This window comes from Cynara cardunculus (genome assembly GCF_001531365.2).
Source record: "Cynara cardunculus var. scolymus isolate 2C chromosome LG 14, CcrdV1, whole genome shotgun sequence".
In the NCBI taxonomy this organism is placed as follows: domain Eukaryota; kingdom Viridiplantae; phylum Streptophyta; class Magnoliopsida; order Asterales; family Asteraceae; genus Cynara; species Cynara cardunculus.
In genome coordinates this window covers 3,361,036-3,387,881 of record NC_037541.1, presented here as the reverse complement: position 1 = coordinate 3,387,881, position 26,846 = coordinate 3,361,036, and the positions used below count along the sequence as shown (strand labels likewise).

The following is a 26,846-nucleotide window of genomic DNA, read 5'->3' as shown; positions in this document are numbered from 1 at the left end:
GGGTGCTGTACTTCGTATTTTGAGATATCTTCGAGGCACTCAGTTTCAGTGTCTCTTGCTCCCATCGACGTCTTCTTTTGAGCTGCGTGCCTATAGTGATGCTGATTRGGATAGCGATATTTATGATCGCAAATCCACCACTGGTTTCTGCATTTTTCTTGGAGATTCTCTTATCTCGTGGAAAAGTAAGAAACAGGATGTTTGCTCTCGATCCTCCACTGAGGCTGAGTATCGTGCTATGGTGGTGACTACTTGTGAGATTGTTTGGTTACGTTGGCTTCTTGAAGACATGGGTGTTGTTATTTCTCAGCCTACTCCTCTACATTGGGATAATAAGAGTGCGCTACAGATTGCAAAGAACTCTGTTTTTCATGAACGGACAAAGCATATCGAGATTGATTGTCACTTTACTCGACATCATTATCAGCTCGGAACTATCTCGCTACCTTTTGTTCCTTCCACTTTGCAGATTGCCGACATGTTCACCAAGGCTCAGTCAGCCTCCAGATTTCGTTTCTTGTTAGACAAACCCTCAATGCTTATTGTTGTCGCATTGTGAGTTTGAGGGGGGATGTTAGCATAAATGGGTTTTAGCCTATTGGGCTTATTCTCTTGTTGGGCTTAGAAACCCTAGTTTCCTAGTCTATATATAGGTTTTATGTTTCTCTTGTAAACACACACATATATCATAATAAAACCCTAGCTACCAAGCTATCGGTTACTTTCTCATATTTCTACAAAGACATCCAGTGATAGCAGAATGACTAGACACAAAGTACCGTGTACACCCAGCATTATCCGGTCAATCCCAATCTTCTTGAAGGTCAAGGTTCAAGGCCCATCAAAAGTGCGGAGAGTGTGTGAGTTTTGTAGTAAATAAATATTATATACTTCAAGAAAAAAGTACCGTGTAGAGCCAATATGTGTCAGATTTTGACTTAGGAAAGGTCGTAGTCCACTTTCCACCAGGAGCACAAACAGGGTCCTCCCACTTGGGCTCAATTCTGTTTTTGAAACAATGGAGGGCTGCTCCTGCCGTCAGCCTGCTCGGTCGATGTAAATTGTTGTAAAGGCTGCATTCAAAGAAAGCATCATATTGTTGTTTCTTTGTCTTTTAAGTGGTATTTTGTCATACTAGAATCATGGTACTATGACCAAGTGATTCAGATTCATTTTGTAACTGTTGAGATTTATATGTTATGTGTGTTTTTCATCAGGAGTTTGTGTTTCTGCCACCTACGAATGTATGACAGATTAGAATGGGAACTTGTTTGGGTGGAATAGACCAGAGACCTTGGGGATATACTTCTTAATGTCTTCTATTGGTTTCACCAATTAACATTTTCTTTCAACTAGCAATTGATGCTAGGCTTCTTGTATGTCCAGTTGGCACTATCTTTAATCATAGTATTCTGGCTATTTCCTTTAAATTATCACATTTTAATATGTACTGTGTTATTATGCTGTGGAACACACAAAGTGTTGAACACTGTTGTCTCTGATGAGATAGTAGGAAGACTAAAAAGATACTTACGGTAAACAATTGAACAGGTAGATAGCAATTGATATATAAGATGGATTTAAAGCTTAAAGTGGACGATTTATTCACATGCCAAAATCATATGGTACATGTTAATATTATCAAATACTATAAACAAATGATACAACAAAGTAGTAAGCCAACTCTTTTCTTTTTAGATTCTGGTGAGGGAGTCAAATTTTCAGTCTCAACCTTCCAAACCTAGAAAATCACTAGGAACATCAAGATCTTTTATAACAAAATAATTACAGAATAATGTCAAGGAACACATATGCATAATAAGATACGAAAGAAAACCCTCACTTGAGAAGGAGGCCGTTTACCAAATACTTATACTTACTGGGTATCACTTACCTTACCGGATGCATGGTAACTTCTTATCGGTAAGACACATAGCAAGGACCAAGAATCTTATCCTGTAAATTAGAGGGAAGACTCCTACCAGGGAAGCACTTACTGGGTGAAAGACTCTTACCAACAATCTATTTTGATGGCTGATAATGTGATCCGATAACATAAGCAAGGGTAGCGACTCTAGCAGGGTAAGTGCTTACCAGATAAGTGTTTGTTAAACTAATTTTTTTCACATCAAACTACTTTTGGAAAGATGATTTCATGGCATTCTCATAATCTCTTAGAACAATAGAAGATATATCGATAATTGGCGGTATTTATGCATGTATCTGTACTCGAAGGATACATAGATGCATGTAATGATGAATTGACTAGAAACCTACGCAGACGTAGAACTACAATTCGAATATCCAGTATCGAATTAAGATTAAATTAAAAACAAAATTCAAAAGGATGTTCATTCTTCCTCCATTTCCAAATATATTTTCCAGTTTTTCATCAAATTCTGGGGATATTGACCGCCCAACGGACCATAATTCATCAAGTTTCAACTGATTTCACTAATTGATTTCATTTACATTCAAACCTTTGATGAAAGTACTATAATAATCGTAAGATACAAGTAACTACGAGAAAATCGACTGATGAAACCGCAATTCAAGCACCGGATCCGATTGAAACTAACATAATGCAGAAAATATAATTTAGAAATAATCTCGAGAAACATAAGAAAAATGAATTAATAAGACCTCCAGAATTCTTCAACGATGGAGAAAGTGTAGATAAGACGGATCCAACTACCCCAAGTGACCTGTTTAGACTTAGCAGATGGATTATCGAACCAGAACGTCCATGAATGCTCAAGCGGATGCCGTTTTATATCCTTAGCTGGTCTCGGAAACGTATCTCCGTCACCGACATTCTCTCCGCCTTCTTTCGGCCGTTCATCGTCTTCTCCGTCCGATCGAACACCTTTGTGTTTATTGGCATCCTTTGTCCTTTGATCCTCAGACTTCTCTACCTCCTCCACCATAACTACACCTTTCTCTCTCTATAATCCGATTTCTCACTCTATTCGGAGATAATAACAGAATCTGTTCATAGATTTAAATTCTGTTAGCTTCTTGAGCTGAGCCAGGGCCCATTGGGCCAGCTAAACCCACTGAAAGCCCAATAAAGAGTTTGGAGATGGCCAAGCATTGTCATGCCTGGGTGGAAATGACCAAATGGGTCCGGCCCGATTTAGGACTGATTTGGGACTCGTTATAGTTTTCGTCAAAAAAGAAGGTCTGGCCTAGGACCAGCCCGATTTTTTAAAAATATTACCAATAATTAACGGTCATATGACCGTTTTTTCCACATTTTTGACCGTTTTTGTCTCATTATGTTTTATTCACTATAAATAAGTCATATGGTGTATAGAGAAATATGTCAACTCACAAACGTTCACAATTCTTGTTATAATTCATGATTCAGTCTTGTATTCTCGTAAAAAACGTATTTTTAAATGTATTTAATTGACTCAAGTACTATTTTCAAGTGTATTGGAATAAAACTTTTGTATTCTTTAAAATAAACTTCAAAAAAACATGTTAAAAAATCGAACTTTTTTTTAAAATACATAGGACCGGTTTGGGCCCGGCATGGGACCGGGACCGGTTCTCATAACCGGTTACAAAGTATCTTAACCGGGCCTTGGATTTTTGGTCGGGACCGGAACCGGTTACGGGAAAAGTGTTTGGGGCCGGAACCGATTTGGGTTCGACCCGGTCCAGGACCGATTTTTGGCCATCTCTATACCCGATGTAGGATCAGGAGCGGTAAGGCATTAGTCCCTTCGGTGTTTGCTATGCATTCAATTAGGTTATTTTTAAAGTGGAAAGAGAATTCACAAAGGGTGTCAATCCATCCTTACGGCGGAACGAATACATGACGCAAACTCAACTTAATAGACATGACACAATTTGGTCATTTGATGCAAAGCTGAACCGGGAAATGACAACACAGCGTGTCATCCAATAAAGGTTGCCGTTTGGCCTATTTGACAACTCTCAGTTGACAAAGTTAATCTAAAAAACACTACAATCTCGCTACAAACGTAGAACTCGTAGACGAGATGTTATAAAAACGTGAAAATGGTGCAATTAAAAACGCAACAAATGTTTCGTAATTTGATATCTTGTGTAGTTTTGACATGTTACATGGAAAGCGCGCCACACGACTCGCCACATTCTTTTATATATATATAACACGTGCCATTATAAAGCCTAATTTTCACCCATATATGTAATATAGATATTTATATTGACGTTATTTATGATATACTTAATAAATTAATTAAAGTAATAACTCATTAATAAAAATATATTTTTAACTTCAGATAACACTGTAACATATAAATATCCATCTCTCTCCTAACATTTCACAAATAGAGCTGAGAATATTCTTGATTTTTTTTTTGTTTTTTTTAGCATGCTCGTCATAACTCAAAATTTCTCTCAAAATCTTATGAAACTGAAGATAACTAGTATTAATCGTATATCTTACATTAACCTCTTGTTTGGATAACATCAAATCGACAAGCTAAATTTGAGATCTTCAAACCCCTTGTACATTAGAAGTATGCCTACGGCTCCTGGTGCCATTTGATTGACACAGAATAGTTGAAAACGCACTGGATTGACATGGCTTACCTAAAGCCAGTGAGATGTTGTTTCAGTTATGATGGTACAGCGACGGGGAAATTATGTGAAGACGGAAAATTGAATACGATTGTTAAACGAGCTGGGTTTTTATGGTACAAAACCAACACTATTTCTGGTTAGACCGTCTTTAAAAATTTGTAAATATTTTATTGTAAGTTAATATGTATAATTTTTTTATTAAAAATAATGAACTTATAAAGTATATTGTATTTCAATGTGTTTAGTAGTTTATTATAATTAATTTTATCATATTCAAATATGAATTTTAAAGAATATATGTAAATACAAGGGAAAATTGCACCAAAATGGAACCAACTTTCATCTAATTCCTATTTTGGGAAACCAACTTTCATCTAATTCCTATTTTGGGAAACCAACTTTCAAAATCGTCATTTTGGGGAACCAACTTGCACCTTATTCCTATTTTGTGGAACCAACTTGTACATGATTCTTATTTTGGGGAACCAACTTTCAAAATCGTCATTTTGCGGAACCAACTTGCACCTGATTCCTATTTTGGGGAACCAACTTGCAAAATAATTATAGAAAAATAACAAAAAATCGTTTTTTTTTTCCAAAAATTAATGCAATAAAATCTATTTTTCATTTCAAATCTCGTTTTTTTTAATTCAGATATCAAATTGAACATTTGCAAAAAAAAATCCAACTTATCAAATAAAAATTGTTTTTTACTAATGCAAAAAAAAATCAATTTAATAGAAAAAAATTAATTGATGCAATAAAAAATAAATATTAAATATCACATTCAAGATTTTTATATCTGACCAATTGCATCAATTAATTTTTTTTATTTTTTTTGCATTAATAAAAAATAATTTTTATTGTGATAATTTGGATTTTTTTTAAAAATGTTCAATTTGATATCTGAATTAAAAAAACGAGATTTGAAATGAAAAATATATTTTATTGCATTAATTTTTGGAAAAAAAACGAATTTTAGTTATTTTTCTATAATTAATTTGCAAGTTGGTTCCCCAAAATAGGAATCAGGTGCAAGTTGGTTCCCTAAAATGACGATTTTGAAAGTTGGTTCCCCAAAATAGGAATCAAGTGCAAGTTGGTTCCCCAAAATGACGATTTTGAAAGTTGGTTCCCCAAAATAGGAATCAAGTGCAAGTTGGTTCCCCAAAATGACAATTTTGAAAGTTGGTTCCCCAAAATAGGAATTAGATGAAAGTTGGTTCCATTTTGATGTAATTTTCCCTAAATACAATAATAAGTTCTATTTTAAATTTTATAAGATTTTTACATTATATTTGAAACAATGTTTATTTCAATTTAAATTTTCAATAGTTAACGTTTAATTACTAATTAATAATAACAAAATTTAACAAATACACAAGGTTGTAAAAGAAATACACCCTATATATATATATATATATATATATATATATATATTTATATCAATTTAAATAATGCTAACAATAAACACAATCATTTTTCAATGTTTCTGATGTAGGATGGGAATGAGACATGCTCTGTTGGGGAACTTGGTATATCCGGTCTTATTGGGGCTAATATTTCCTAAAAACCGGGGACTGTGAAGATATGGATCCCAAAAGTTTAAAAAATCGAAGACAGAGACTAGGTCAACAGGTAACGTGATTCCCAACCGTCCATCTCCATTTATTTAATATATTTATTATTTGTAAAGAATTAGATTTAGGAGTCATTTACTAAACATTTGTGTTAGAAAGCGTTTACCCGTTCAATTATCTTATCAAATGAGCATAATATCGACTAAGAATCTTACCCGATAAGAGGGGAGATAAAGATCAAGAATCTTATCCGGTAAGTGAAGGTGATGACTCTTACTCGGTAAGCACTTACCAGGTTATAAAACACTTGCAGTTAATCCATTTTTTATGGTCGAGAATGTTGTCCCAAAAAGTAAATGAGAGTGATGACTCTTGTTGGTAAGCGTTTGGTAAACAACCCCTTAGTGTCTTATAAATTTAGAAATAGTATTTTTGACATTTTTCTTTTTTATTTTGATTTTGCCGAATCACTGTTGATATACCACTTTGAATCACATGATTTTGATTATAATTTTTCTTTTCTTTTTAATTTAATGATTTTGATTATTGGTAATGTTGATTCGGTTTTGTAATTCAAATATTTGTAAACTACGGTTGACACTTGACAACACATATTTTATTTGCAAATTTGAATTGGAAAAAAGATCTCCGATTTCCCGTTGTGGATAGAAATGGGGATGCGATCATAAGTTAATAAATATTTTTACAAAAAACATAAATTGTTTTAAATAAGCAAATCCCGAACACCCCCTTAATTCTAAAAAAAAAATACCACTGACTTTTATGACTTTTCATTGAAGAAAGTTTAATTTCAAAAATCACATTAAAGGGCAAAAATGTCATCTTAACTTTAATATAACAGTAATTACATCAAAATGGAAATTAGGTAACCTATAATTTGACATATCAAGGACCTCATTGCTATTTCCAATAACCTCAGGGGGTATAAATGAAAATTTATCTTCTTCAAGTAGCCGGCAAAATTATTCCCGCCATTTTCCCTCTAAATTGGGGGGGATTAAGTGTTCGTCCCTTCCGGTACCAATTTAGGGTTTATACCAACAGTGATCATCGACTGTTGCTTTCCGTGCGAGAAGGAAAATGGGGATACAGGGATTGTTACCTCTATTGAAGTCGATTATGGTTCCGATTCATATGAAGGATCTGGAGGGCTGTTCAGTCGCCGTGGATACCTATTCTTGGCTTCATAAAGGAGCTCTTTCTTGCAGCAAAGAGCTCTGCAACCTTCTACCTACTTCCAAGTACACTTGTGTTCTTTTATTGATCTCAAATTACATTTCGTATAATGGGTTTAATTTATTTTGTTTGATGTTTGGCTTTTCAGTATGTTATATCGTATTGTAATGGGATTACAAGGGTTTTTGCAAGCAGTTTTTCTTAGAAGTTCCAGTTTGGCATTGGATTTCCGATTTGTTATTGCTTTACAAAATGATGCTTTGTGTTTTTACTGCCCTGAGGTAACTTGTTAAGGTTTTTTAGTGTTTTTTTTGCATATGCAAATGGCGATGATCGAATTTGAAAATCAAAATATTGTTTTACTCTTTTACATTTTTTGCAAAAATCTGTGTATGTCTGTCTTTTATGATGATAATTGATAAGTTTCTGTGTATGGTTTTCAATTTGTTATAATAGGCTTTTCAATCAATGATGTTGGTTTAGCCTTTGAGCCAACTTTTAATCAAATATCAATTGGCAATTGCAAGCGCTTCTTACTAGTGTTGTATTTTTTGATGAATGTTGAAATTAAGCTACAATCCTGTATAGGTTAAGCCTAGATTGTCTCAAAACCAAAATTTCATTCATTATTGTGTGTTTTATACATTTTGTCATGATGGGTCTTATTTATTTTGGTGGAGGGTTTTACTACAATCTTTCTAGAAAGAATTGTTCTTATGAATGTCAATTTGGGATTTGATTGCAATTGCATCACAAATATCAATTGGCAATTGCAAGTGCTTCCTCTCAGTGTTGTATTTCTATGGATAGTTGAAATTAAGCTACAATTCTTATAGTTTACAGCCTAAATTGTCTCAAAAGCAAAATTTCATGCATTATTGTGTGTGATACATTTTGTCATGATGGGTCTTATTTATTTTGGTGGAGGTTTTTACTACAGCTTCTAAAAAGCATTGCTCTTAAGAATGTCAATTTGACTTTTGATTGCAATTGCATCTCATATTATGTGATATAAGAAATAATCTAATCGAAATCATCTTACTCAACAATGTTTGGATAAAAAACATGGAAAGAAGACTTGTTTAATGTATTTTCTGTTATTTATTCATGTAATGTCTTTAATCTCACAGGCATGTCGATTATTGTATGCACCGAGTGAATTTGCTGCGGCATTATGGTATTAAACCTGTTTTGGTCTTCGATGGAGGTCATTTACCAATGAAGAATGAGCAGGAGATAAAGCGTGCAAGGTACTACTTTATACCGCACATTATCTGCACCTATCATATAATTTTGTTGGTCTGATGAATAATGTGTATGGATTTCATCATCAATTTAACATCTACATTTTTATTTTGTATTAGCTGTCTATCAATATATATATTTCAACGTTTGAAACGTTCAGAGCTTTCTATATCCATCACTCAAACACAATTTATTGCTTCAAAAGATCGACTCTTGAAGGGTAGTTGACACCAAATGCATAAATCAATACATCTAGATGATAAATAAACCAACTCATTGTTTATTGATGCCTTTAAGTTTATATATCGTTTGCAAACTTTTACGAGGCATACATCAGTAACACAATGCGAATGTTTCAATCGCAGGTCAAGGAAGGAAAATCTTGTGCGTGCTATTGAGCATGATTCATGTGGAAATGCATCAGCAGCTTATGAATGCTATCAAAAAGCTGTGGATATATCACCTGCAATTGCATATGAACTGATACAGGTAATAGAAGGCACTAAATAAGTGATTCAATGAACCACATTTGCAATTACCAAGATTCTATTAAATGAAGTTCCTTCCTATGAAAATATGACACTATTTAATATACACCCTAATTGGATTGTAAACCAAAGAACGATTAGGCTGCCCATTTTAATAAAAAAATAATTACAAATATTAGTTAATTAGTTAGGAACAACAGTTTTTTTTATCTTAACCATTTTCCTAGTCTGAATTTGTGCATATAAATGGTGCTAACCTCTATGTATAGAATGTTGATTTCATCAATCAACAATAATGAAGTGACCATGGACATAGACAAATTGCGAATCCACGTACATAGTGTGTTTGATGTTTTGTTTCATGCAAGATGCAGCTATACTTTAATGTGGGTGTGATTATTGATTCTAATATTCACTTGTTTATACTCTATACTAACTAGACGTATTCATCCTGAAGGTGTTGAAACAAGAAAATATTTCATACGTTGTGGCCCCTTATGAGGCTGATGCCCAAATGACATTCTTGGCCATCAGCAAGCATGTTGATGCTGTGATTACTGAAGACTCGGACTTAATACCATTTGGTTGCCCTAGAGTAAGATCGTAATTCGTTTAACAATTCTGTTTTGCTCCATAGCATTCTTACGTCGTCTGAGACACTTTCTTAAACTTTCCCACAAGTGTAGATCATCTACAAGATGGACAAATTCGGGCAAGGTGTTGAATTTCAGCATTCAAAACTACAACATAACAAAGACCTGAATTTGACAGGTTTTACCAAGCAAATGATTCTAGAAATGTGCATTCTCAGTGGTTGTGACTATTTGCAATCTTTGCCAGGAATGGGCTTGAAAAAAGCTAATGCACTAATAAAGAAATTTAAAAGCTATGACAAGGTGTATTTTATTGCCATTTTTAATATATTATTCTGATATACTTGAAAGTTCTTATTTTAGGCCTCTCTTAACTTTTCCCATTTGAAAAATTCTAAGCTTGCCAACTCATATTGCAGGTAATCAAGCACTTGAAGTTTAGTGGCATTGCTGTTCCGCTTCTCTACGAAGAATCTTTCAGGAAAGCAATAATGACTTTCCAGCATCAAAGAGTTTATGATCCACTCACGGAAGATATTGTTCATTTGTCGGATTTGTCTGACAATATTGATGAAGATCTAGATTTCTTAGGGCCATATCCTTGCATTGCTATTTTGGTATATTTTTACATAAGCATATAGACATCATGAGCACATCAAGGTTTTTGTCTGAAGCAACCCCATTAATGGTGCATAGTCTATGTTATTTAAATACTTGTGTGTTTGGTTGTGTTCTTAATTCTTGATCCTTGACTGAACGACACATTGATACCCCAAAATCTAGCCAAAGGCATAGCAAGTGGAGATATTGATCCTTTTACCAAATTGCCTATCCAGGTATCGTCTCCGCTTTATAATGATTACTGTCACTTTTAATGGAGATTTTGATTCTCGTCATACTGCAAGTTCATGACTGCATGTAATTAGAATGATTAACTAACTGTTTAATGTAGCTAGCAATTTACATTATACTCATTAGCCTTTTTTTTGGGTAAAGTATTGATTAGCATTTGAAACCAATGCACTTGACATTTCATTTTAAAACAACCAACATACTTGCAAATATGCAAAAGTACACTCCGATTAGCAAAATACTGTGACACGATACTTTGGATGGCAACTAGTGTTTTTTTTGCTATTTTTAGGAAGACCCTTGAAAACACACTTGAAGGATGAAACTTCTATTACCAACCAGTTGGTGCTCCCCTAGCGATTCATCAGGCAATACACAAATGTGTGATTTGAACTCAGGACCGCAAGGTTATCTTGAGCAAGTGTCAACCACTTGAGCATTTCAAGCATTATAATTAAGACTTCAGTTTAAACAACTAACATACTCAGAAATGGCAAAAAACTTTATTTAGGAGAAAACTTGGAACACAACATTTAGTTGTCAACTTGAGTGTTTTTTTTTTCGCTATTTTTAGCTAAGCATAGTGTTCGTTTTTGTATATTCTACCAACTTGTGTTCTTTTTTGCTTTTTTCAAGTGGGTTTGTTGTTCAAGAAACAAAGAGCCAGATATGAAAATTTGAAATGCTAATTACAATTACACATTTACTTCTAGGATATGTGCTTGAAGGTTCTTTCTTCTTTTGACAAACAGGGAGAGAGTGTTAAAGCAGAACCCCTGCTTGATGGAATTTACAATCTTAAAAGCTTCAAATCCGGAGACGCAAACAAGAGGCTGGACTTACCTGCACAGAAAAATCTCTTAACCAACTATTTCTGTATCCTAAAAAACACATGTTTGTGGCTTTTGACATGCTACTTGTTTGAAACAAAACCTTCAAATTGAAAATGTTGTAACCATTCTCCATTTTGTGGGTCCCATCTTGATTTCCTCTTGAAGAAACTAAACGGGACCCATTATTACGTATAAAGGAATCGATATAAGTACTTCTGTTTTTGAAGATCATCTTGGTTCTCTAGTTTCCTCTACATTTGATTCCATTCATTTTTGTCCATTTATCCTTGATGCTGAAAAGGTTTTGCATCTCTCGAAGCAAAGAGGAAGTTCAGGGCCCCTCGAGTTTCTCCAAAACACTCAACTCCGACAAATGCAACTCCTCAGATCGACATATGCGAAGAAATTGTGAGCGAAAATATCATTTCAGCAATACCCTTCTCTTACATATCCTTTATATCTAATATTATGAGATTAACTGATTCCTTTCTTTAGGTGGATACCATTGCTGCAAGAAAGACCTCGATGCTTTTGGAATTACCATCTCACGGTTAGAAAAAAAATTCTCTTGTTGAATAATCTCACATGCCCATTAACACACTAATCTTATGTTATACTTAATAAAGAGCCATGTGATTAAATTTCTTGCAGATGACAAGCGAAATGTAAAACATTCAAAGCATCCAATACACCCTTGTATAGCCTCACAACAAAAGGACTTGGAATCTAATTCTTCCTTCGATGCAATTGATGGCAAAACAAGGGTGCAGAAGAAAACTGTCGTGAGGAGCTGTTATTTTCAACACAAAAATGTGGAAGAAAATGATCTGGCAAACACGAAAACGAACCCGTCAGTTTGTGATGATGAGGTCACAGTGGTGAGACAGAATCCAACTTCTGATGGTGAACCCAAGTCTGGTTTGGGTTCAGCTGAGGTCAAAACGAGAGTAGAGAACAGGAAAACAAACGTGAGTCGTTATTTTAGTCATATCAATCAAGAAACCACAAATGAAAGACATGTAGAGACAAACAACTATGAAGGGTCAACAATGAAAAGGAAGTTTTCCAATTTCGAAGACGGTGCTGAAAAAGTAAGCACCTTTCTCTTCCGGTACAATGAAAACACAGAATTTACGTCGTTGATCAATTTGCCTACATTTTGCTTACTTATATATCCGGCTTTTCTAAATTTAAGCATATATGCTTTTCTATCTTTCACACACTTCTCACAGCTATGGGTCTACAGGTAAAACTGACATCTCCATACATCTTAACCTCTTCAAACCCCACCTCCTTTAGGCGGGTCATATAGGCTGCGTTTGGTAAATGGATGTTATCCTCTTCAGACCCCACCTCCTTTAGGCAGGTCATATAGGTTGCGTTTGGTGAATGAGACGGGACAGGACAGACGGGACAAAACTCATTGTCCCATGTTTGACGCAACATGGGACAGAACAAGAACCCATTGTCCCATGTTTGGTGCGACATGGGACAGGGACAAAAACTGAGACAATGTGGGACAACATGAGACAAAAGAGGTTTTTTCTTGTTCTACCAAAATAGGTGGAACAAGATGGGACAAAAATGAGACAGAAACTAAAATGTTATTAATCTACCCTAGTTTGATATATAACTTTAATATGGCATTTGTTTTAATGGTCATTACCTCTAGTTTCGGCTGCCGCTACCACCACCGACGGCCAATACCACCGTCACCTCCTCTTCCACTACAACAACATCCTCCACAACCACCGTCCACCAAGTCCATCGCCACCTTTACCATAGTCGACCATCGACCACCACCATCCATTGCCACCACCACTACCGTCATTTGCCACCTCCAACTCCTCCTCTACTACAACAATCTGCTTTACCACCATCCATTGCCACCTTTACAGCCACCATCAGCTACCGACCACCACAACACATTACCACCACCACCGTTGGCCACCTCGAAATCCTCCTATACCGCAACAACCTCCTCCACAACCACCGTTGGCCACCTCCAACTTCTCCTCTACTGCAACAACCTCCACACCATTGACCACCACCATTCATTGCAACCTCACCTCCACCATAACCACCACCACAACTATATTCACTACATCAACTACAACTACCTCCTCCACCGTTATCAACCGCCAGCACCACCACAATCCACCATCTTCATGTCCTCTATAACCACTGCCGTCCACCAACCACCACTGCCTCTACCTCCATAACCACCGCCCATTACCACTACTACCGTCGGCCACCACCACCACCTCCACCTCCACCAAAACCACCTCCACTGCCCACACTACTACCATCAATTATATCAAATTTTTCATTCAAATTTGGTACCATTATATATGTATGTATTCATTTATATGAAAATTGTGTACAAATATTTATAAATTAAATTCTTTAATTATTTACTTTATTTGTGTTAACTATACCTAATATATAACATTTAAAATCATCAAATAACTCTTGGAGGTAGCTTGCCTAGTTCTGTCCCGTCCAATCCTAGTCGTACCAAACACCAGACATACTCTTGTGTTGTCGAGTCCTGTCCAGTCCTACCCTCTTGTCCTGTTTAGTCATGTCCTATTCTGTCCAGTTCTGTCCAATCATGTCTGCGTACCAAATGCTACCATAATGTGCTTGTTTGGTTTGCTTTGGCAATTTGCCTACATTTACTCTCGTAGTTTTTATTTTACAATTCCATCCCGAATTATAGCAACACATGATCAATGAAGAAAGACCAATGGCAATAGTTGTAGTAATTTTCTTACAAAGTCGGGTTTGCGAAGTTGTACTCCAATCTACAATCGAACCATGATCATATCCAATATTGTGACTACTTCAAATGAATTAATTGACAAGTTTGGGACCAAAATGCTTATGATTTGTACTATTTGGGACTTTTTTTTCGAAATTTAAATGTATGTATTGAATATGATGTGGAGAAGTAGTTGGTTCGACTTCAAAGCCGAAGGCATACCTCTTTTTTGGTAGCATAGGCAGTCGTTTATTTTGGCCATGAGTTTCTAGCATTTCTAATAACCTGTACGCTTATCTGCACAGGAAAATATGAACCAAAAATACATGCGTGCAAGTCGATCTCCTGCTGATCAAGGTACAAACTTGCAACACCCAAGTGGTTTTTCCTTTTTTTTTTCCGTTTCTAATCTAATTTGTATGCGCTACGAACTAGCATAATATGAAACAAGAATCCCGATGACTGTAGATGTGGGTAAATAGTTATGGATTTGAGTTCCCAAAACTTTACTTAGCGGACAAAGAGGTGGGCATTCTTAGAGGCGGATCTAGAAAAAGCATAACGAGCGGGGCACAAAACAATTAACATGATATAAAATAAAATAAAAAATAATATAAAAAGTATGGTATAATTAGAAATGACATATATACGTGTTTTTATGCAACACCCAAATGGGTTTTTCGTTTTTTTTGCCAAACGGATTGGAACTTGGAACCTATAATACCACATGTAATGACACTATCAGTAGGCTGCAACCACTTTTTGTTAACTTAGTAGAGCACACATCAGATTAAAGCGGATGCCTTTAAGACCCATGATATTTTTCCCATTACGTAATGAGGATAGAGCGGAGGCACGGGCACCCCCTAGGCTATTACTATATCTTACCATAGGCATCCTTGCAGAATGAGTAGGACGTCTAGAGTCCATCTTTTCTTGGGACACGTGATTTATCTCCTTATGATGGTTGTGGGACCGATACAGTGGGGGTGTTTCGGATGTTGTCGGTCATGTCCTTTTTGCATAATCTTACGGATTCATGATTTCTTGCACTTGCTACGGATTCTAACATTGGTTTTAATCTCAGGTTTGTGCACTTCCGAGCTTGATCAAATGCAAGTAACAAAAGACAAAGAAGAGAAATTTGGATGTGATATCTCCCATTTGGGCAAATACTCCGACATAGCAGAGAAATCAATGGATAGATTCATTTCTGTTATATCGTCTTTCAGCTGCACTTCATCCGGTTCTCGTGCCAGTGGGTTACGAGCCCCTCTTAAGGACGTTCGAAACACATTTACCAAAAAATCATCGTGCATTAACGATATAACCAAATTTGCATACACGCCAAGACAAACAAAGCCGTTACCATCGCAAAGACCCTAATCTTTTGTATTCTTTAACGTTTGTTTTCATTGATATCGATGCCAACGGAATTGATTCCCCGGATTGGCATCTGCACGGTAGAGATACGTTCTCGAAACATTTTTTTGATTATGATCAAATATTATGGTGTTTTAGTTGTTGTATATGTCGATTTAGATTACAGGGGACTGTAAAAGCTATAAAATTAACTTCTGTAATTGGTTTTTGTGGAAGTTAATGTGTTTTAACCGGTGTTCTAAAAGGTTCTAAGTTGCAAACGCACTTGTCTTGAGTGTCATGTTAAGTCCATGACACGTGATGTGTGTTTTCTAAGGAGTTATTTGATTTTCTTTTACACTTTTAATGTCATAAAGACTAGTTTTTAATACATAATTTAATTTAATTTGATTTGTTCAATATCATTATATAAATATATAATTGTATATATGATATACATATTTGCTATCATAAGTCATGGTTGTCACGCCTTGAAAATGTCATGAACTCGTTATGGCTCCTAAACCTAGAGGTTTGACGTCATTACTCAGCCATGCCTCACGCTATTTAGAACTTTGTTTTTAGCTGTCTGTTTTCTACTGAATTTATAATGAATCATAGTGCATGTTTGATGTTCAGGGGTCGGCATACCTATGAAGTCCTGAGCTGGGCCCCGTGTACCCGAACTTATTTTCGCAAGTAAAATTTTTTTGGTTATGAAAGGTGCACATGTCAAACTTTGAGGAGTACTTCTGGATATTAGAAAATACAGTGAACAATAACCAAAAAACTGAAAAAATACCTCAAAGTTAATTAAAAAACTTAAAAAAACCTCTTGAAATGAACCAAAAAACTTTAAAAAATTCAATATGATAGCGTGAGTCGTGGTAATTAGAACCAAGGTTCTAGATAGCGTGAGTCGTGGCGGCGAGGTCAAGCGTTAAGCCTCGGAAGCCATGGCGAGGTTGCGGCGTTTTTAAGGCGGCAAATCCATATATAAAATTATATACATAAATATATGTTTTCTACTATCACTTAAAAAATCAGTGATACTAAGCAATTTATATTAAATTATATATTAAAAACTAACAAATAAGGCATTAAAAAGATATGTAAAATCAAACATCGTGTAACAAAAACCGTGCATTACGCCGTGGCATGCCTCCGGCATAATGTGGCGTGAAACACAATCTTTGAGTCACAACGTGCCATGGCGGCTATTGCAGCGAGCTTTTTTGAACACTGATTAGAACTGACAAATGAATTGAGAATATTGGTTCAGGGTTTTGACTCTATGTATTAGTTTTACGATTCGTAATAGAGTTTTGCACACTTTTGTTTATCGATGGACAAGGGGATCGTTGATTGAATATGGTTCGAGGGTTAAACATAAAAGGATTGGTCCAGTTCTTAGGTGTTGGGCCGGTCATATTTTTTACACCAAAAACTGATTAAAGAGTGATTACGAAAACAGTCGAATTGGGACCCGATGTCCAAATACGGACCAGTCAAAAATCGGTTTTTGAAGCTTTGAACGACCACAAATTTTCAAACTCGAATGGTTTGTTTTCAAGTGTTCTAAATTCGAGTATCGGTTAAGAATTTTTCTTGTGGTTTATCGTTTCTCAAGATAGATTTCGATAAAATTCCTCTAAAATAAATAATCAAAATTTGAAATCTCTAAAAAAGTTACATCTAATTTCAACAGTTTCTTCGTTTTGAAGGTTGCAACATTGATTATATTACTGATACAGTTAATAAAATATAAATTATATTTTCTAACATATGATTTCAAGTTTTTTTTATTGATAAGAATATAATTAAAACTTATTTTCTCTATCATGATAATCATTTTTAAGGAGCTCTTTAAATTTAAAACATGTATAGCAAAAATTTGTTCAAAACCTGTATTATTTTCTCCATTTTAAATAATCTGTTAGAGATGGTCTAAGGGGCTGTTTGGCAGTTGTTGAATGGTTTGGTGCTGATTGATTAAGAGACTCTCATGATATAGTGCAAAATGAAATATAATTGTTTGGAAATTATTTATAACAAAATTAGGGCGTTGAATGGTTAAGGGAGACCTATGATACAAAATCATTCGAAGAGTTTTAGAACTGTTAAGAGGCAGATTTATTTTTGTCAAACAAAATTCACCTCTTAGTTGAATTATTAAGAGGTAAACAAACAACACATAAATACTTATACCAAGTCTTTTACTTAAACTCTCTATTTTGCATACTTGTAATTGAATTAATTTTGTGTTTATAAGTTGTTTTACATTTATTTTTAAAATATAAAAAATCTATAACGATTATACATCTCTTTTATATCCTATTTGAATGCTAAACACACCCTTAAGACAATTACGACGATTTCTATAAAGACGATTTCTATTAAGACGATTTCTGTAAAGACGTATAACAAGACATATAATTATTAATCAATCATTTATCCCAAAAAAGAATTGCCACAAAGAGTACGAAAGAAGTGAAAACGAATTAAGCCATAACCACAAGATACATGTTATGTGGTTTGGACCACTTTCAATTAATATACAATATTCAGTTACTTAAAAAGTCACTGTAATAAAATCTGGTTTATATGATATTAAAAATATCTGCATTTATTAACAGATTAATTTATTAGACCAGATACTTATGTGTCATAATAATCCTTTTAGAACATTTTTGAAACAAAGAGTTCTATTAGTTTTTTTAATGGACATTATTTGAAAATGTGTCAGAATAAAACAAGTCTTCTGTAAAAATATGTGTTTTTAGGACACTTCTTAAAAAGTATCCTATAAATAAGCTAATACAACAGTTTGTTTCAAAAAAAGTTTGTTAAGACGTCCTATAAACTTATTACAATACTTTACATATGACACCAAAATTTTTGGTTCTATAAACTTATTGTAACACCCCAAAGCCCAAAACAATGGACTGATCCAGTAACTTCGAATACAACTTAAAACCATTGTTGAAGTTATTGGTAGTCCACTGTTTGGGACTTACAAGGAGTTAACAATTCTCACTATCTATCCATGTGGGACGAGTTGTTACAACTTCCTCACTTAAAATCCTGACATGGTGTGTCAAACCTTATCGGGTATGATGAGTCCTCGAGAGGGGGTGTTTATAACATCTTAGGCGAATCTCACATAACCGTTGACAAGAAGGGTGATTATGGGCAAGCCTGATGAGGACGTCAGGAGTTTAAGTGAGGGAGTTGTAACAACTCATCCCACATGGATAGAAAGTGAGAATTGTTAGCTCATTATAAGTCCCAAGTGAGTTACCAATAACTTTCACCATAATTTTAAGTTGGATTCGAAGTTATTAGGTCAATCCGTTGCTTTGGGCTTTGAGGGTATTACACTTGTAATTCTATAAAGTAGTTTATTAAGACACTTAAATACTTTTGACATCCTATGAACCTGATTTTATTGTAGTGAGTATTTTGAAAATAGATTATATAAGCTAAGAGCAAAAACAAAGTACGTTTTATTTTGGCACGATTTACTTCGTTTTTAATCCATTATAAATTTAGACGATATTAATAAAAGATAATTTAAGTAATAATACGTCATAATCTCAATCTCCTAACATAAAGTCATAATTAAATTATTCTAATTATACATTGTAAACCATTAAGACACACGTCTTAAATCATAATGTCAGCTAAAACTGTTTTATAACATCATATGCATCATTTACGTATGTAAACTAATGAGAAACGTAAACATACAAAAATACAAAAAAGAAGAAGAAGAGATATATGATTTTTTCGTATTACGTCATGGAAGATATCTGTTTCTTGGACCATACCGTATAGTGATATGACATATCAAAATCATAACTCTTTTTTTTGTTTTGTATCAGCAATATATATCTATACTATGTTATAAAACATTTGACAAAAACTCTTAAAAACCATGTTTTATGCATGAATTACTGTTTATTGGTGCATATTACTTAAAATTCAAGATTACAAGTAAATGGTGCGTAAGTACAACTTATTAAAGCTCCATGTTTGAATTCGTGTAACTAACTGCGGATAAATATAATCAAATAGAGGATAAACATTTCATTTTAAAATATAAAATATCTAAAATATAATTAGGATAAATTATCAACTTCTAACAAAATAATTAATTATTATCTTTATAAAAAAAGTTATATTATTAAACCAAATATAAATTACTTCGTTACTGAGCCTAAATTAAATTATAATTAAAAAATTACACAAAAAATAAGAAATTTTAGATAGTTAATTTGATACTAATATCGATACATTTTTGTCAATTTTTTATGATATTTTCAAATTTATATTTTATTAAAAAATAAAAACATTATCGCATTTTCAAAATCACATAACACCATATTATAATATCGACTGAGATAAAAAAATAAAACAAAATATTAAAATCAAGATGTATCTCGCTGTATTGTGTGAGTACCATTCTAATATATATATAGATATATATATATATATATTTCAATCAATATAACCAGTAATAGTTTTAAATATAAATAAAAATATGTAGTATATAAAGGAACTGAAAGAAATAATTAGTGGTATACAGTGAAACTTCAAATTAAACATCAATAATGACCGACTAGTGATATGTGACATGAATAAATTAGTTTTATTGTGTTCGTTATCAGTATTTTTCCTTTTGATAGTTTTGACTTGTATCTACATTTTGGATACAGTTTTTATCATAATGATTCGGTTTCGATAGTCTCGTATAGATTCAAGGAACAAAACAAATAAATATGTTTAGTTGTTCGTTGATCCAATCAATCAAACTCAAAGATGGTCCATTCACGAAGATAACAACGACCATAAATTATTTTATGTAAAGTTTAGATAAAACAATCAGTTAATTGTCAAACTGTACTGATCTTTTTCACTAACACATCTTATCATTTCTTTTTAAGACTTCAGATACCAAAAACTTGACAAATGCAAACGAGCCCATTATATCACATTCAAATGTGGGGTCTACTGTACGGATATATGCAGATATGTTATCTACGCCAAAGAACAGATGGAAGCAGTTTTTTTTCTTCATGTGTAACAACATGTACAAAAATACAATTTGTTTTCAGTATTTGATATCAACTTGAATTTGAGACCAACATTTGAAATCTTTGTGAAACACTGATTTTTTTTTATCTCATTCATGCTTTTTCATTAAAAAAAATATCAACTGAAGTGGAGGGTTTATTCAAACAACAAGGGGTTGAGTCAACTATTCAATCAAATGATATTGAACATGTTTCCCATCTCTCAAAAAAAAAATTAATTGATAACCATACTTAGAATATTTTTAATACATGATTTTATTTATAAAAAAAATATGTGTTACACAATTAATTTTAGAGTGAAATACATTTTTTGTCCTTGTAATTTTCCCTCAAACACTGATTTGTTTTTCCTACCGGCTGCTAAGAGACAGTGTAACTACATAGAATTCAAGTGTTTATGAAATAGAAAAATTAGAGACCATTAATGTAGATAGTTCGTTTTAAAGACCAAATTTAAAATTTGAACAAATCATATAAAACATCGATGCAATTCACTCTAAAAATAAAATATAATATAAGAGAAATTAAGTTTTATTAAAAAATCAATCAAAATATGACACGTGGAAAAAACTTTGACTAACCTATAATATATAGTTTCATGCAAACAAGAGCAAGGGGTTTGGGGCTGTTTAGAGTAAAAGGAGAGACTAAATCCTCGTACCCGCCGGGGATCGGGGCCGAGGCCGGGGGAGGTTACTACAAACCAAAGCTGGGGCCGAGGATTACAAAACTCGTCCCATCCCCACCCTATCGCCATGCCTAGAAAGAAATAGTTAGAAGACCAATTTAACCGTAAAAAATAAACAAACCATGGATACTTCAATAGAAGGACCAAATATAGACGTTTTTACAAACCATGATAGTCATCTGTAATTTTCAAACTGGAAGGACGAAAAGTGTTATTTTCAACAAATTTCATGGACCAAATATATAGTTTACTCCGAAATTGTATCAAGTTGCTACTAAAATGAAAAATTTTCCCCTCGAGGGAGTGGTTATTTTCGCGAGCGGAGGAGCAGAAAGTGCAACACAACAAGGAGCGAACCGAGATTTGCTCAAGCAGTTTCCATTGCGGCCGGTGATTCCATCTCCGAGGAAAAGGTGCGGAAGGAAAAAGGAAACAACAGGGAACTAACAGATCGGCTAGCGAAGATGGCTCATGAAATGTGTAACTCCCAACGCAATTAAAAGTAAAGCCTTAGTTCATTTGCTTGCCCCGACAACCATATGCTTCGATCCGCATTGAAATGAGAGAAAATAGGACGACAACGATAGACACAGGAACTGAAATATAATATATTTATTGCATTTTAACTATTTATTTTCTCAAATTTGGAAGTTGAAAATATCGTTGCTAACACATTATTTTCACCATAGTTACTAAATTGAGGAAGATTTTAACCATGTAACGATGTTCGACTTTTATTCAAGAAAATCTGAATGATTTATACTGGCTTAATATAGATACTTAAACATATCATAATACGTATATTCTCTTTAATTGAGTAGTAAAAACATGAAATTATATTTATTTTATTTTAAATTAATAATAAATGGTTATGGGTATTTTGTATCTTCTTCCTTATGATTGGTCCACATGTTCATGTAGATGCAAACATGTCTTATCCACGTGGCCTTGGTGTCATTCAGACGCTCATTGATCCAGAACGATTTTGATCAACACTATATATATATATATATATATATATATATATATATTTTCGTATGCGGTGTCTTATAACTGAAATAGCGTATTATTACTGCTTTTCATGATTTTGATCAACGTTTTTATGATTGTTATTTGATTACTTCCCTACAGAACAAGATGCAGAATTATATTAAATAATATATATATATATATATATATATATATATTAGAAGGGTGCTCGTGAAATGTATTAAGACATATCTCAATTTCAATGTCTCGTTTTTATTATTTATTTATGTCGATATAATACGGTTTTATATGGTTTTGAGAAAGCAATAATGTTTTTCATTTTGAATAAAATATAAATTTTAAAATACCATAAAATTTTGAAAAAAATAATAATATAGATATTAATATTAACTTAACTATTTAAAAGTTCTTGTTTTGTGTAATTTCTTTAATTCAAAGTTTTTTATTATAATTTAATTTAAAGTAATTTAATTTAGGTTTAATAATATAATTTTTTATAAAGATAATAATTAAGTATTATGTTAGAACTTAATGATTATCTTAGATTTTTTATATTTAAAATGATATGTTTATCATGTATTTGATTATGTTTATCTGCAGTTAGTTACACGAATTCAAAGATAGAGCTTTAATAAATTGTACTTAAGCACAATCTACTTGTAATCTTGAATTTTAAGTAACATGTATCAATAAACAGTACTTCATGCATAAAAGATAGTTTTTAAGAGTTTTTGTCAAATGCTTTATAATATAGTATATATATATACATATATATATATATATGTGTGTGTGTGTGTATACACATTGGGAGAGGTCTAAATGAGAACAATGTCAAAATAAGGGAACATGAGAACACATATATCGATCACATGTGATTCAAAATTGGTCCACAATCTTAGGTCGTTGGGTCAAGGATGCACGTGCACGTGCACGTGCAGCCATGCATTGAATGAACCTGAATCACATGTGATTTTTAGTCTAAAATCACATGTGATATGTATAAAACATTCTAGTATTTTCTTATTTTGACATTGTTCTCGTTTAAACTCAACTCTCTCTCTCTCTCTCTCTCTCTCTCTCTCTCTATTTATACTATATTATAAAGCATTTGACTAAAACTCTTAAAACTCTTGAAAACTCTTAAAACTCTTGAAAACTCTTAAACTAGATTTCATCCCCATCGATCAAAATACTCGATTCACCCGGGAGCAGATAAGATGTATAGGGATTTAAGAGCTCATTATTGGTGGCCTGGAATGAAGAAAGACATTGCACTATATATAAATAAGTGTTTAACTTGTGCAATAGTCAAGGCCGAACGCCAGAAACCTTCTGGTCTGCTCCAGCAGCCCGAAATTCCTCAATGGAAATGGGAACAAATATCGATGGACTTTATAATTAAGTTACCCCGAACTGGAAAGGGGCATGATGTCATTTGGGTGATTGTAGATCGATTGACAAAATCTGCTCATTTCTTGCCATATAAAAAAAAATATAATACTATATTATAAAACAATTGACAAAAACTCTTAAAAACCAATTTTTATGCATGAATTACTGTTTATTGATGCATACTACTTAAAATTCAAGATTACAAGTAAATTATGCAWAAGTACAACTTATTAAAGCTCCATACTTGAATTCGTCTAACTAACTGCAGATAAACATAATCAAATATTGGATAAATATCTCATTTTAAATATAAAAAATCTAAAATATAATTATGATAATCATTGATAACTAACATAATTTAATTAAGAAAATTACACAAAAATACAAGAACTTTTAAAAAGATTAATTTAATACTGATATCAATATTTTTTTTTCAAAATTTAATGATATTTTAAATTTATATTTTATTCAAAAATAAAAATATTACCACTTTCTGAAAACCACATAAAACCAATGTTTACTTAAAATTCAAGATTACAAGTAAATTATGCAAAAGTACAACTTATTAAAGCTCCATATTTGAATTCGTATAAATAACTGCGGATAAACATAATCAAATAGATGATGAACATCTCATTTTAAAATATAAAAAATCTAAAATATAATTAGAATAATTATCGAGTTCCAACAAAATAAATAATTATTATCTTTATAAAAAAAATTATATTATCAAACCAAATATAAATTATTTCGTTATTGTAAATAAATTAAATTATAAAAAAATTATAAAAAATTACACAAAAAAATGAGGAATTTCAAATAGTTAATTTGATACTAATATCGATATATTTTTGTCAAATTTTTAATTATATCTTCAAACATATATTTTATTCAAAAATAAAAACATCATCGGTTTCTCAAAATCACATAAAGCCATATTATAACATCGACTGAGATAAAGAATAAAATGAAATATTAAAAWCACGATGTATTTCACTGCATTACGCGAGTACGCTTCTAGTTTATTTATAATTATCGTTAATTTATACTTTCTTCTATATCAATCTTGTTGGACTATGTAAAAATATTATATAAAAAGGGTTTTGTTTATTTTACTAAATTTATTACGAATTGATTGTGGTGGTTTAATTTGTTGGTCTAACCGAAACAGTAAAATATATAAAATAATAATATAATATGTTATTGAATTGGTTTAACCGAAACAGTAAAATATAACCAAAAACCGAACTAAATAAGTTACTTTTATGTGTTAACTTAACCGAATCATCTTGGTTCGGACCGCCTTGCGTAGGTATATCGTACTACGATTGTCGTTATTGTCTTTGCTACCGTTTTTTCGTCACCGATATCTTTCTTTCGGTCTTCTTCTTCTGCAGGTATTAGACTTTGGTTTTAATTAGGGATGATTTTGTGGTGGTGAGGATGGAAGACAATGGGTAGTGGTGACAAGTTTTTCTATTTAATTTTCTTCATGTCGACAATATGTGATGAATAAAGACTTTATAAGAATTGAAATTACCAATTTATCCTTGGTTTGTTAAAGTCAATAACGTTATAGCATTCAGAATGATTGTTATAGTGAGAGTGAAAGCTCCACGCTTGCATATATCATTAATATTGTTATATTTACATATATATATATATATATATATATATATAGAAAGAGAGAGAGAGAGAAACGATTAAATACAAACCACTTATTTTTGTGCAAACTTTATAAACCAATTTTATCTATCTATTTTCTTGATCAATTGTCATGATTAAAATGTGTTATATTAGGAAAAATAAAAAAAATAAAATAAAAGATTTAATATTTAATCAAGAAAGGACAAAATTGGCAAACTATTTTTAACTTCCAGCCATATTGTTCGATCATTTTGGAAACATTTTGGAAATTATATCTCATTTTATAAAATAATACGATTTCATGAGTAAAATTGGTTTTATCAATAAAAACATTTTGGAAACTGTATCTCATTTTTTCATTAGTGAAATTGGTTTCATTCTTCATCTGCATAATGAAATTTTAGCCAGATATGGTTTAGTCAATGAAACATTTTCCAAAAATCTGAATAACATGTTTTCGTTAATGAAATTCGTTTCATCATTGAAATTGGTTTCATGGACTCCACAATTCCAAAACCTGAATGAGAATACATCATCATTTTTTCAAAATCATATAAAACATCATCGCTTTTTTAAAATCATATAAGATCATACTATAACATCGACTGAGATAAAAAAATAAAATGAAATATTAAAATCAAGATGTATCTCGTTGGTTGCGCAAATATCCTTCTAGTATATTATATTATATATATATATATATATATATATATATGGGTTCATTCAAGGAAGAACTGAGCTGTTTGTGGTAACCGTGAGATTCAATCTCAACCGCACAAATTAATAATCAATAGGTGAAAATAAAAGAAAAATTAATTACTGAAATTCCAAAAATAACTCTCCAATATTTAATGTGAGTATGTAAATAAGGACAAAAGGGTCAAATTTTTTTAGTTTAATGATATTATTTTTAGCGCGCTAGAAATCCGTTAATCTTCTAAAATTACATTTCATCAAATCAAAATAAAAAACACAAAAGATCCTGTTGGTTGTGCGAAAAGAGGTGGAAAACAATTTGTAGGCTTTGGTTGAACATGTTGTGTTACATTGTGGTAAAAAATATTGTGGTTTCATGTGGTAATTTTGACATCCTTCAACACACATAGTAGCAAACCATATAAGACAACCTTCAAACCACTAAACCCATGGTGAGAATTCTTTTGGTAGCCTACAACCAAGAGCTCATAAGTCATAAGGGGCTACAAATTCCAATAGTTACTGATGCGGGACAAGGTGTTACAATACCAATAGTGTATTAGGTAACACAAGATGTTGTGTTACATTGTGGTAAAAAAAAATTGTGGTTTCATGTGGTAATTTAAGAATGTAAAATTAATTGGAAGTTTGAAACGTATGGAATTAATAAATAAATATTTAATCTAAATTTAGTAATTTATTAACATGCCCTTTTACATTATTTAAAAGGAATAATTAATATATAAAAATGATTGGTTGAGATTAGATCTCACGGTTACCACAAATAGAACAGTTCTCATTTGATTAAGCCCATACATATATATATATATATATATATATATATA

The 26,846-nt window shown here is 32.6% G+C and overlaps 2 protein-coding genes across 2 annotated transcripts in view; one reads left to right on the top strand and one right to left on the bottom strand.

The window, feature by feature from the left end:
• LOC112526606 (eukaryotic translation initiation factor 4E-1-like) overlaps positions 1-2,927 on the bottom strand; it is a 7,756-nt gene extending 4,829 nt beyond the window's left edge. The window contains exons 1-2 of the mRNA XM_025136962.1: positions 2,644-2,927; positions 908-1,073 (exon numbers count right to left, since the gene is read on the bottom strand). Of these exons, the coding sequence (XP_024992730.1) occupies positions 908-1,073; positions 2,644-2,927 (450 nt within the window). The remainder of the gene's footprint in view (positions 1-907; positions 1,074-2,643) is intronic.
• Positions 2,928-7,259: 4,332 nt separating this feature from the next.
• LOC112527023 (exonuclease 1) lies at positions 7,260-15,516 on the top strand. The gene is made up of 13 exons (XM_025137499.1): positions 7,260-7,420; positions 8,486-8,605; positions 8,966-9,089; positions 9,546-9,683; positions 9,775-9,984; positions 10,101-10,276; positions 10,445-10,517; positions 11,286-11,409; positions 11,668-11,774; positions 11,862-11,916; positions 12,018-12,457; positions 14,436-14,487; positions 15,218-15,516. The coding sequence occupies exons 1-13, from the start codon at positions 7,260-7,262 to the stop codon at positions 15,514-15,516; spliced, it is 2,079 nt and encodes a 692-aa protein (XP_024993267.1).
• Positions 15,517-26,846: the final 11,330 nt, after the last annotated feature.

Bases quoted from the DNA above. Each gene is read 5' to 3' on its own strand.
- LOC112527023 (XM_025137499.1), top strand. From the start codon at position 7,260: ATGGGGATACAGGGATTGTTACCTCTATTGAAGTCGATTATGGTTCCG. The intron at 10,518-11,285 runs GTATCGTCTCCG...TTTGACAAACAG, and splicing joins TTACCAAATTGCCTATCCAG to GGAGAGAGTGTTAAAGCAGA. The intron at 12,458-14,435 runs GTAAGCACCTTT...TTATCTGCACAG, and splicing joins TCGAAGACGGTGCTGAAAAA to GAAAATATGAACCAAAAATA.